The sequence below is a fragment of the Schistocerca nitens genome, chromosome 7 (genome assembly GCF_023898315.1).
Source record: "Schistocerca nitens isolate TAMUIC-IGC-003100 chromosome 7, iqSchNite1.1, whole genome shotgun sequence".
NCBI lineage: Eukaryota > Metazoa > Arthropoda > Insecta > Orthoptera > Acrididae > Schistocerca > Schistocerca nitens.
Genome location: NC_064620.1, coordinates 345,165,351 through 345,179,096, shown reverse-complemented (window position 1 = coordinate 345,179,096; position 13,746 = coordinate 345,165,351). Strand labels below are relative to the sequence as shown.

Here is a 13,746-nt window from a genome sequence, read left to right as displayed (position 1 = left end):
AGAGGGAAGGAGAGGGAAAGACAAAAGGATGTGGGTTTTAAGGGAGAGGGTAAGGAGTCATTCCAATCCCGGGAGCGGAAAGACTTACCTTAGGGGAAAAAAGGACAGGTATATACTCGCACACACACACACATATCCATCCGCACATACACAGACACAAGCAGACATTTGCAAAGGCAAAGAGTTTCTTTGCCTTTACAAATGTCTGCTTGTGTCTGTGTATGTGCGGATGGATGTGTGTGTGTGTGTGTGTGTGTGTGTGTGTGTGTGTGTGTGTGTGTCCCTTAAAACCCACATCCTTTCGTCTTTCCCTCTCCTTCCCTCTTTCCTGATGAAGGAACCGTTGGTTGCGAAAGCTTGAATTTTGTGTGTATGACCATATATTTTGCAATATTTATTTCTCTGTAACACTTATTATTTTGTAATCTTTATCTATCTCTAAAATGTATTTTTGTAGTGGGACCTAAGTTACTGTTTACTGTTTTTTGTTTTGTAATCTCTATCTATCTCTAAAATGTATTTTTTTGTAGTGGGACCTAAGTTACTGTTTACTGTTTTTGTTTTGTTTTATGTATTACCATAAATTCTGGCCAAAAGCTTGTAAAATTGACACGTTCCATATCCTGTGATAGTGTCACAACATGGATCACCGGAACAAGAGATAAATAAATAAATAAATAAATAATAAATAAATAAATTTCAAAGATTATGAAGATTCCATTTTTCAAAAGAAATAGTGTGGTGGGTATCAGGTCAAATCTATGATAGGTTTGACTTTTTTATTTATCAAAATAAAGGTGTCTCACCCATGAACAGATTCTATTGACATTAAGGGAATATGCAACTGGTGCATTAAATAAGTAGTATTACACCCCATGATGGATGATTTCAGCATACTGGCTGGATTTCTTGGAGTCAGTGCTACACTAGATTGCTCTCACATGAAGATTCAGTCTCCTGTCAAACATAATACAGAACTTTTCCACAATAGAAAATAATATTTACTGCCAAGCTAGTCAGTGATCGCTATTTAATAATGTGGCTCAGTGGCTTTGTTCTGTGCACGACAGTACAGTATTTCATAACTACACTTGCAGAGCCAAGTTTGAAAAAGGGAAAATACCAGTAAGCCACTTACAAGGGAATAATGGCTTTGCATGTGGACTATACATATTGACACCACTTTCAAATCCACAGAAGGAAGCATAACACTTATACAACAGGTCTCACATTCAAACAATGAACACTGTAGAGAGAGAGTGTGGTTTTTGGGAAAGGAGATTCCCCATTTTATCTGTGGAAATAAGGTGTAATCCACAAAAAAACAACAGTACTACCATATGTTTTTTTGCACTCTCATATTGTCGCATTACTGCCAACTAGTTCTTAAAGGATTTCAGGTTCAAATTTAGAGAAATTGTGTGTCCTTTTCTTGCTCTCCATAGTGCAGTCTCCATATTACGAAAACAGTCTGAAAAGGCATTTAATGTTGCTGCAGTGTAGAGACAATGTAATCACACTTAAGCTTTAAGCTTGACCACGGTACTCTTGGTTAGCTTACTTTGTAACCGATTTTGGTGCAGTTGGTCCATAGAGTAGAAATACTCTCTGGTGATTACGAGTGAAGATAACACGAAAGTCACTCCAGTCTTTTAAATATCTAATCACCCTTGCCTTATAGATAGCAATGCTGTAGTTAATGTTACAAGGATTTTTCTTTGTGTGTGTGTGGGGGAGGATATTTATTAGTGAAATATCTACTTCTAGTTTTGATGGGAAATTTAAGACCCCTGGATTAAATTTCAAAATTCCCTGTGATTTGATGGGAAGTAGCAGTTTTAGAATCTATGAATCAGTTTCTATCATAGTTACATTACTCTGATTGTCATAATTCAAAAACTTAAATGATGCCTGAGTGCATATTGCCTGAGTGCATAGGATCGCAAAAAATTATGCCCATTATTTTTAAACTTTCATTCAATTAACTCAAACATTAGTCGATAATGATTTTAAAAAAGTTTAAATAATTGGTGTTGCTAATTAGCATAGCATATTAATATAATTCCAGATACATAAAATAAATGAAAAATTACAATACTAAATGTGAAATTACAAAAATACTTAGACAAAAATATTTAGACATAATGCTTAAAATATAAACATTCTCAAAAGTTTTGGAATTCTCAGGACTGCTATCTTTCTAATACCATTATGTCTGTCTGCAGCTCAATATGGGCAGCAATCTGAAGTGTGGCAGGGAAGGGGGATGGATAGCTGGATATGGGAGGTGGTGGTGGAGGGGGGGGGGGGAGCCGGAGAAGAGTACTGTGTGACAGAGCACGCAGGGATTAGAAGGCAGCAGGTGGATAAGGCTGCCAGATGCAGCATCGAGAAGCTGTGGGGGAAGAGGGGGGAACGGGGAATGGAAATGGAGAGGATGGGTTGGTAGACTGCGGCAAACAATGAGGGTGGGGAGGCATTAATTGGGAGAAGATGATAGGACAGTGGGGGTGGAAACTGTTGGGTGGAGTGTGTGGGGACAGTAGGTTATTGCAGGTTGAGGCTGGAGTAATTTCTGCAGAGGAGGCTCTGTTATAAGGATAACTCCCATCTGTTGAGTTCAGAAAAGCTGGTGGTGGAGGAGAGGATTCAGATGGCCCAAGTTGTGAAGCAGTTGTTTAAGTCAAATATGTTATGTTCAGCTGCATGTTATGCCACAAGATTGTTCACTTTGCTCTTGGCCACAATTTGATGGTGGCCATTCATCCTGGTGGTCAGCTGGTTGGTAGTTGTACCAATATAAAAAGCTGTGCATGTCATATACCAGTTTTGCTGCAGTCATTGCACAGGCTTTTATGTTGGTATGATGAGCAACCAACTGTTCACTGGAATTAATTGGCAACCCAAAACTGTGGCCAAGGGCAAAATGGACCACCCTGTTACACAATATGCAGCTGAATCTAACATGCTTGACTTCAGTGGCTGCTTCACAGCCTGGGCCATCTGAATCCTCTTCTCCACCACCATATTTTCTGAACTGTGCAGATGGGAGTTATCCTTAAAATACATTATCCACTCTGAAATTATTCCAGTCTCAACCTGCGATAACCTATTGTACGCACACCTTCCACCCAACAGTTTCGCCCTCTCTGTTCTATGACCTACTCCCAATACATCCCCTCACCTTCACTGTTTGCTGTTCTCTGCCAGTGCACCCTCCAGTCTTTTTCTCTCTCTGCTCTTCTCCTTTTCTTCTTGCTCCTGCCGCTCCCCCAATCCCAGCTCCCATCCCCCCACAGTCTCAAGAAGCATCTGGCAGCCTTGTCCTGCTGCATTGTAGTTCCAGCACGCTCTTGTCAGACAGTGCTGTTCACTTCACCACCCATGCCCTACAATCCCTTCTCCTTCCCTACCCCACTCCAGATTGCTGTTCAACACAACAGTTATAGTTTGGTAAGAGTGGCCAGAGATAGTGGTAATGTGTGCATGTTATGTGCCGGCTTGAGTAAACATGTGGAGGTTTTCCTTCAGAAAGCTTTGGCTGAGAGCTCAGTATGTAACAGTCTTTTTGCTCTTTAAAAATAGAACTTCAATATTTTTAACCAATTCTTTAAGGCTGACAATCGCCGCAAATCATGTTTGCACAACATGAAAGTTGCCTTCTCTAGGTGCACAATAAATGGTATTCCTACTATCCCATTTTTCTATGAAACGGAAAGTATGTGTACATTTTTTCCTGGGTGGATTGTTAATACATGTTTTATTACAATAATGAATTTGATTATCATTACATATCCTTTTTGTTAAATGGAACATTTTGATCTTGAGCTGCAACTAACTGTCGTGAGGTTTCTAACAGCATATCACATGAACCACTCACCATGGTTGATAAAAAGACCAGCTACGCCCTACCATAGCCCACTTCAGTGTTAGTGTATGCCAACACTGTACTCTGAACTTTGTTAATTTGTTAATTCATTGTCTTCTTCAGATTCCATAAAGAAGGGGAACCTTCAGGAATGTGAAAATAGCCAAAGCATAAAGTAGCAAACAACTAGGAAGTCATAGAAACTTTATCTGTATACTGTATTAACAAGGAACTTTACTATACTGCTTAGCACTAGTAATGCATACTCCATCTAAATTTATTCTATTAAATTAGAAAGAAATCTCCTATGCTGAAAAAAAAGCTGCTGCCTGCTCAATTGTACTATAGAGCTGCTGTTTATCTGCTATTGCTAACATAATATTTATGTGATTACAATGGTGATATTTACATTGTAAGTACTGACTGAGTCCTTACTGCTTGTCATACAGCTTTATAACAAACTGCTGCTAACAGAACTTTGCAGTCCTTGACTCTAGGTATTCAGATAATTCGTAAGGCGAATAGCTAATGAGGTTTTTTAAAATGGGTTTCCAGATTTTGCTTTATTGGAGAGAGGAGCTTGTTCACTGTCTTCCCACCAGAGCACATATCTAGATTCTCAGAACTAGACAAGGAGGCAAAGTTTGCAGGGAAATTATTTTCATGTTTTTTTGCTGTAACTATTTAAATCTTAGTTTGGCTTAAGATTTCAGCTGTTTGTTGTGAACTGCTTGCAGGCATGTTCAGCTTCCACCTGAGCTGTGTCTCATAAGGTTGAGTTTGGACCCTTGATTACTATACTTGTATCATCATCAGACAGTGAAGCTTTAGAACCACCCTTTAAAGTAATTGTAAGTTCATTTATGTGGTTTAAGAACAAGGCTGGGCCAAATACTAATCCTCGTGAGAGCTCACTTGTTACAGTCCCCCTTCAGATGTTAGTTTCATGCCTGTGATGGGCTGTGAGTGAGGCTTCACCTAGGCAACAAACTGTACCAACAGGATAAAAATTTTTGAATAGCTCTTCAAGGGCTTCATTTGTGAAGTCCTGTATGGCTTTCTCTGTGGATAATGCTTCAAAAATGCTGAACTATGAGGCAGTTAACAAGTTCTACTCAGTTAAATGAGTCAGTGCTCTATTGTAGACTACTTTCTCAAACATTTTTGAAAATATTGGAAGAAGTTACTAGGTCGGTATTCAGAGGTGGTTTACTTTTTCCCAGTTCTGAAGATGGTAGATATGACACAACATTTAAGTTTGCCGAGAATTATCCTCTGAGTCACTGACTGATTACAAGCTTAGTAGTTTTTAGTGACCTAATGAATTTTGTAATGTGCATAGGTGATATTTTTTGAAATTAATGGCTGTTGGTGATGCATGCAGTGTCTGTCCAAGCAAATGTAATGCATCTGCATTTGGTTGTTTATTGCTGGGTTTAGTGTTTGCAGCCACTGTGGGGGAGGGGGGGGGGGATCAGTGAATTTTGTAGATATTTGTTTGAAAGTGTCACCATTTCTGCCAGAACTATTTTCTGGGGTTCAGTTCTGTTTAGGTCACTATTTTTATTTGTTACTTGTTTAATAATGTTCCAGATTGATTCTGAATCTAAAGCAACATCTACATCTATGTCTATACTCTGCAAACCACCATGAAGTGCATGGCAGAGGGTATGACCCATTGTATCAGTTATTAGGGTTTATTACTGTTCCACTCGTGTGTGGAGCACGGGAAGAATGATTGTTTGTGCTGTATTCTGCTGCTAGTGTGTGTGAATCTGAGTGCACTGAGTGTAGTATCGCCAAGTGTATGTATTTAAATCAACCACCAACTGTATCAGCGTGGGCCAGACACTAGAGGCCACCTGTAGGAAGTGTGCACTCGACAGTCTCCTCTGCACCACCTACTGACGACTCACATCTTTAAACATGCAGAGCAGCGCTGACTCACTCTCACTGTGTTCTTCTAGTTTGTACCGCTTACATCAGTTGCTCTGTGTGTCACTTATGTTACATCTCCTGTATGATTCCTTTGTCTTGTTAACATGTGGAGGCAGTGGTAAACATGCAGGCTCAGCACTGAGCAGACCTAGGCTGAAGTACCAGCATCAGTGTTCTCTGTTTCTATCTTATCCTTTCTGTTTTGTCCAACAACCAGCATGCCCTAAATGCTGGGATACTTGTAATGATTGCTAGAAGAAGAAAAGCCACATCCCTTCAGTGTGTCATTCACTGAAGGTTGCTCAGGATACAGACAAGGATGTAAACTGTCTCTCCAGTGCTTGTGACGTCTCCCAAGTTTTTTATCAAGTTAAGGGTTTTTCACAAAGTGCTCTGACTACAGGTTGTCACAGGTGCTGCAGAGAATGCGGGTGTGCGATGAATTTTTCTGCTCATGTTTCTTTGAAATCTTTGGCTCGCCCTCATTTTTATTGTTCACATCCTATTCATGTCACCCTTAAAGATCATGTGAAAGCAGAATTAGGCAGACTGCAATCTCTAGGGTTGGTGCAATTGCAGTGTTACGTGGCTTATGCTTAATTACAGACTTACTATTTGATGAGTTGATTTGTTTTCACCATGTAACACCCGCTATTTACGTCCTTCTTCATTGCTGAGTGATGTATCACTTTTCGTTCTGATGCTGCAACTCTTCCTTTCCTATATCTTTACTACTTTTTATCTATATAAATGATGAACTATTGGTTTTGCCGTTTAACAACTTTTTAATAACTGTGGAAGTATTACAGGCATCGGGTCCCACCTAATGTGTCACCCGCCTATACGTTTTATGTGAACCTTTCAAGACTCGATTGTTCTGTTTACAAAGAGAAAGCAGAATATCTCTTCCTTTGACGTTGTCCAGGCTCTTCCATGGCTTGCGGCATTTTGCAGCATTCGTTTTATTCCTTGCCCACTTGCTGCTACATCGAACTTTCGTGGACATAATAATAATAACTGTTCTTACAATTATTCGTATAAATCTTGGTTGATTTAATGAGGGGTGGGACAGGCCTAAGCCTTGTGACACCACACAATCTGTTATGGCTAGTGAATGGTCATCTCCACTGATTGTACTATGGAAACCATCAGGGAAACTTCATCTCTGTGGCTACTTCAGTACTACTGTCAATGCGCAGTCAATCATGGATAGATATCCTCTCCCACACCAGGAGGAGCTGTTGGCAAAATATCATGTGGCCAGTACTTTTCTAAAATTGTCTTGTCTGAGTCTTATCCGCAGGCCCTGTGGACGAACAGTCTCAGCAAGTTCTCATTTTGAATACTCCTTTTGGTCTCTGTCAATATTTGCATCTTCCTTTTAGTGTGGCTAGTACCCCTGATATTTTCCAATGATTTGTAGAGCAGTTGACTATGCCTGTGCCGGATTGCATTAATTAACTGGATGATATAATTGTCGTGGGCTCCTTACCCACTGATAACTTGAAAAATTTGCCTACTTTGTTTTCTATCTTACAGTCCGCAGGCTTATGGTGTCACCTCACAAAATCTCAGTTTTATCAACCTTCTGTTGTTTATTTTGGGTTTGAGGTATGGCGGCATGATGATTGCCCTCTACTAGACCACACCTCCACTGTTATGTCTATGCCTCACCACTTGTCCATGAAGGAGCTTCAGGCCTTCCTAGGGAAGATAGCCAACTACTGTAAATTCCCGCCGGGACAGCCATGCTGACCCACATGTTGCATGTCTCGTTACACAAGAATATGCCTTTTTACTGGAGCCTGAATTGTAAATGTGCTTTTCAAATGTTGAAATCCAAACTACTCTCAGCTCCTTGTACACCTTCATTCTCTCTGGACCAGCATATAGTTCTGGTGACTGAAGCTTCAGAGTATGCTCAGCGTCGTCCTATTGCATTGATATGCTGATGGCTCTGAACGACATGTTGCTTTTGCCTCTAAATCTCTCACTCCGGCCCAGCAGCATTACTCTCAGGTGGAAAAAGAGGCTTTTGCTATAGTATATGCTCTCCAGAAATTTCATGTTTTTTTGTATGGCTCTAAGTTTCACTTCACTACTGATCATAAATCCCTGGTTCCTTGTTTAACCCTCAGACTTCCTTGCCTGAGAAGGCAGCACACTGACTATAATGCTGGGTGCTGTTCTTGTCTCACTGCAATTACAAAATCCATGCCAATGTGAACAGCTTTTCCCACCTTCCTTTGGGTCCTGATCCCAACTTTGATCATGAAGAATTTGCTTTGCTTCCATCTTGATAGTGAAACAAAGGTCATAGTTGAGCGTTTTCCAATTACGAGCTCGTGCATAGCAGCTACCATTGTCGCTGACCTGGTTCTCCACCAGATAGTTTGGTTTGTCCAACAGGGCTGGCCAGATAAACTTCCGGGTCAGGTTTTGGGCCCCCTGTACAACTATTTTTCCTGATGGTATTGCCCCTCTGTTTTTGACATGTTTTGCTGTTGTCCACGGAAGACCTTTCTCCCAGAGTAGACAATCCCACAGTGTTATGGCATGAGGTTCTAATGCCTTGTCCACTATGGCCATTGTGCACTAAAGTGTTAGCTAGAAGACACGTTTTTTGCCAGGGATTAATGTCAAAATTGTCCATTTTGTCATGTCTTAAGTTCCCAGGGCATCTCTGTCTCCTTGGCCTACTCCACACCAGCCACGGGAACACATTCACGTAGACTTGGCAGTCCCTTCTTGAATTCCTATTGGCTCTTGGTTGTTTTCCTGATTTTCTTACATTCTCCAGTGTGCATTGATGTTGACTGAGGTCACAATTCTTACACTTTCGAAGTTTTTTCGATTGAAGGGTTGCCTTGTACCTTAGTTTTTAATAATGGGCCCCAGTTTGTTTCCACCTTTCAATGTTTTGTTCCTGTCATGGCATTTATCATGTTACGGCTTCACCATTCCATCCTCAATCAGAGGGTGAGGTGGAACAACTAGTGCATACATTCAAATTCTGAACGAAAAAGTTCGTCGTGTATTCTTTGCCGGATGACACCCTTCTCTGTTTTACGAGCACCCATTGCTTCACGCCCACGGGGGAGAAGAGCCCAGCTGAGATGCTTCCCCGCTGGCAGCCACGCAGGCTCCTACACCTTCTGTGGTGTGCACTGTGTGTTGTCACCCTGGGGTTCCAGCTTCCCGGTGCTGGCCGCTGGTCCGTCTTCAGCCTCGTGTCCATTGCTGCAGCCTGCTTTTCCAGTCAGACCGCCTCCACCAGTGCCCTCACCATCATTGCCAGTAGATTCAGTGCTATCTCCTCTACACTGGGACCTGCTCACTGACGACGATGCAGAGAGGGCGACGGAACCCTCCTCCCTGGTGCAATCATCGGGTGGCACGTGGGCCCATTGTCCTCAGGCATGAGCGCATCTCTGCACATTTTGGCCCTACACTGCGATGCCTGCTGGCACATCGTCCTGCCCCCACCGTTGGCAACCGCTGCCACCACTCCATATCTAATGGATACGTCTCTTGTCAGGCCACCAGTGTCTCCTCTATGACCCAGGCACCCTCTTTGCACAAGGGAGAGGTGTGCTGTATCCTGCTACTAATGCGTGTGAGTGTGTGTGTGCGCCAAGAGTAGTGTCACTATGCATGTGTACTTAAATTAACTGCCAACTGTATCAGCATGGGCTAGCCGTTAGAGGCCACCTGTAGGAATTATGCAAACCACATGATCTCTGCTGTGCCAACTATCGGCAACTCGTGGCTACGTACACGTGGGGCAGCACTGACTCACTCTCACTATTCTTTTAGTTTTTACTGCTCACACCAGTCGTTCTGCGTGTCACTTATGTTGCATCTTCTGTGTGATTCTTTTGTCTTGTTACGTGTGGAGTCATGGGAGTTTTATTTCTGTTATTGTTCAGAGTTTTATGAATAAAGTAATATTCGAGTAACTTGGATGGGTTTCATATATTATTCGTTTTCTACAGATTGAATACTCCTGTGCGTGCTGCAATTGTTATTGTCTTATTCTTGAAGTTTTATTTTTTAACTTAGTTACTGGGAACACAGTGTAAGATTTACAATGCTGGTGTAACAGAGTTTCAAAATTTGATTACTGCTTTTTCGCTGAATTACATAGAGTTCTCTCTTCCTAGCACAACACACTTTAATCGACCCCTTCTCATTGCTTCTGTTCAGTTTTGTCCTTATTTGTTTTACAGGAAAATAGACTTGAACTGATGTTGGAATCTGTTGAAAAAAAGATAAAAGTTTTCCATCAACAGTGCTTGCTTTATAAATTTCTCCCCAGCATTCTTTCCATAATTTCTCTCTAAATGCTGTTATTGAGTCATTGTTTATGATTCTGTGACACAATACTTTTCTTCTATGATATGTACCTAACTGGTCAATAAATTTTACTGTTAATATTTGTCCATCATGTTAAGATAAACCATTGACCATTAGTTTCATAGCTGAATCAGTGCAGTATCTTGGGTCTACATTGTGTCCTCCAATCATCATAGGGAATTTTGATGTGGGAAATAATCCAGAACTGGACACCAACAAGTCAGGGTGCTCTCAGTCAGAACTATCTAACCAAAAATCAGTTTTAAACTCTCCACAAACAGTGATTGTCCAGTTAATTATGTCCAGTGTCCCTGCCAGTAATTGTCCTGAAAATGTACTGCCTTTTCCCATTTCATATGGAGACCTCATCTGCTATAATATTACTCTGTGACTCTACCTAACAATGATTTCTCTGCCTGTTTTGTCAAATTTTGCTCAGCATTAAAAGCAAATTGAGTAGAGAAGTCTTGTGCTGCCGTAAGGCAACTAAAAAAAAAAAAAAAAACAGTTGATTATTTGTGTGTGTGTGTGTGAGAGAGAGAGAGAGAGAGAGAGAGAGAGAGAGAGAGAGAGGGGGGGAGAGAGAGAGAGAGAGAGAGAGAGAGAGAGAGAGAGAGAGAGAGAGAGTGTCTAAAAAAAGTAAACGAGTTACCACAAAATAAATGAAACTAACATATTGGGTTTGTTTTTACAGAAGCATTCATGGCAATTACAGAAAAAGATGCCAAAAAACGTGCTGAAGATAGAAGACAGCGCAGGGAAATAGCCGACAGCTTTAAGAAACAAGCTAATGCTGCATTTGGTGAAAAGGATTATGCAAAGGCTTTAGATTTATACAACAAGGTACATTTTTATTCAAATAGCAATGAAGTACCATAATATTCTAGTTAATATACATCTTTGAACAGGTTAACCTGCCAAACTCAGTAATGCTGGTGGTATGTTAGGGGTTGTACCCGCTGTTTATTGTATTTTTATGTTATTACTGATCATAGTGTCATTTTGGTTGTCGTCTCAATTCCACTTGCTAGCAAAATAAATATCTCAATAAAGCTAACTGAAGTACAACAAACTTTTTCTGCTTTTTCTGAAAAGTGATTAGTGATGCTAGTGCATAATGAATCACCACTGTATTACAGTGAATAGCAAGAAACAGCATTCTGTTAATTAACTGACTTTCTGTCACTGCTTCACCAATAATATTACATAGGAAATACTTTTCTGATGTTCCGCAAAATGTTATCTATTTAATCATGAACTTGCTTTTGGCTTCTTAGGGCATCATCAGGTCACAGCTGGATGACACAACAACAGATGAAATGACATGTGACTTACACAGGTGTCACTAATACAGAAGACAGATAAAATAATGAGATATAGGGTGTTTGTAAAGGAAAGTATTACAGTTTTAGCATATTGAGGTGTTAGGTATCTGCCAGATATCAGCGTTGTTTGTGCACAATATTTTGACAACATGACTCGTTATCTTCACCAGGTGCATGTTGAGTGGAATGGGTATTTATACTTAAGGCCTCCATGGTCAGTTCCAGGCATTCTGCCTGCAGTTCACTCCTGCTAGAAGTGTCCTTAGGTGCTCCCTCTGTGGTCTGTTGCACCAGGCCGAGTTTTGGCATTCTGTCTTTGGTCTGGTGGACCTGTCCCTGTCAGGCATTCCATTTTTAGTCTGATATAGTTGCAGGTATTCTCTCTGCAGTCTGTTCTTGCTCGAAGTGTCTTTAGGCATTCCCTCTTCATTCCAGTGCACCAGGCCAAGTGCTGGCAATCTGTCTTCAGTCCCATGCACTGGCATTCTATTTTTGGTCTGGTGCGGTACCAGATGTTCTGTCTGTGGTCTGCTCCCACTAGAAGCAGTCTAGGCATTCCCTCATTGGGCCAGTGTGCCAGGCTGAGTGCTGGTGTTTTATGTTTGGTCCACTGAACACCCACATGTGTGCTAGCATTCTATTTTTAGTCCTATGTGGTTACAGGTGTTCCTTCTGCAGTCCACTTTCGGTAGAGTTATCCCTAGGTGTTTCCTATTCACTTCCGTGCACCTGACCAAGCTATGGTGTTCTGTCTTCAGTCTTGTACACCTGTCCATGTGCTGGCATTCCATTTTTGGTGTGGTGCAGTACTAGGTGTTTTCCTCTGTGGTTTTCTACCACTAGAAACGTTCTTAGGCATTCTCTCTATGGGTCAGTGTGCTAGGCCAAGCACTGGTGTTTCATCTTTGGTCCAGTGCACACATACATGTGTTAGTGTTCCATTTTGGTCTGGTATGGTTGTAGGTGATTCCCCTGGTGACTGATGCAGCTGGTGCTCTGTCTGGGGTTCATTCCCATTGTTCACATTCTCAGTTCTTCTTTTTGTAGAATTCTGCTGCTGCCCCCAACTGCGTTTTCAGTTATTCCAGCGCAGGATCCCAGGCTCTATTGAGTCGGTACCCAACATCAAGATTCGTGAGGTTTTCCATTACCTCTATGTCGGTCTTTTACAATGGTGTATGGAGGTCTGTGCCACAACATGTATTTCATCATCGTTCACGGAATGATTGCGTTCCCGACGGCACTTAGCAATGACTGATTTAGTTGCCTGTCTTAGCTGACTTTGCGTTTGATGTTCTTTGTGTATGCTGTCCACATAACTAATTGGTTGGCCAATTTATGACATGCCAAATTGGCAAGGTATATTATAAATTGCTGGTTTTTTGTAGCCAGGCCATCTTTCACATTTTCCTGTAGTCCTCTTGTTTTGGTAGGTAGATAGACCACACACTTGATCTTATTCTTCCTGATAATTCTGCTGATTTTGGCAGAAACAGATCCCACATGGGGGGTGGCACACCACAGTCTTTGCTTCATCTCGCTCTTCTTCTGGATTGTGTAGAAAAGGGAGTGGTTGAAGGACCTTCTGCATCTGTTTGGCTGCATATCCATTTTTTCTGGACACTGATTATAGATACTCTATTTCTGCTGCCACCTACCTGGGTCTGACAAAGTGTGTGCCCTGCGGGCCAACATCTTCTGGCCTAGAGACTGACAGCTGCTGGCTTGCAGATGTAAATCATTGTTTGGAGGTTTGCAATATACACTGTGACCAAACAACCCATCTGCTATCACTTTTACAAGTACATCCAGAAATGGCAACTGGCCATCCTTTTCCAGTTCAGTGGTGAACTTAACATTTTTCGGGTGGCATGAGCTAAGATGTTCCAGAAACTCATTGAGCCTGTCCCTACTAAGATGCCAGATAACAAAGGTATTGACAACATATCTGCAGCAGTACATGGGTTTGTATCTAGCCATCTCTAATGCCTCCTCTTCAAATTGTCCATGACCAAACTGGCAACCACTGTGCCCTTGGCTACACCTTCTGTCTGCTCACAATATTTCTCCCATGAAGAAAACAAGTTGAGGTCAGTGTATGCTGGAAGAGGTCCAAGGAAACATCATTAAATTTCTCTGCAATCAGTTCCAGTCAGTCTTTCAGTGGTACCTTACTGAACAGGGATACCACATAAGAACTGACCATTATATTAGATCTTGTGATATGTAGTTGCTTGAAACATTGCAAGAACTCCTCCA

At 41.5% G+C, this 13,746-nt stretch overlaps 1 protein-coding gene across 1 annotated transcript in view; it reads left to right on the top strand.

Moving 5' to 3' along the window:
• LOC126194958 (tetratricopeptide repeat protein 12-like) overlaps positions 1-13,746 on the top strand; it is a 120,936-nt gene that overhangs the window by 34,452 nt on the left and 72,738 nt on the right. The window contains exon 3 of the mRNA XM_049933350.1: positions 10,857-11,005. Within this exon, the coding sequence (XP_049789307.1) occupies positions 10,857-11,005 (149 nt within the window). The remainder of the gene's footprint in view (positions 1-10,856; positions 11,006-13,746) is intronic.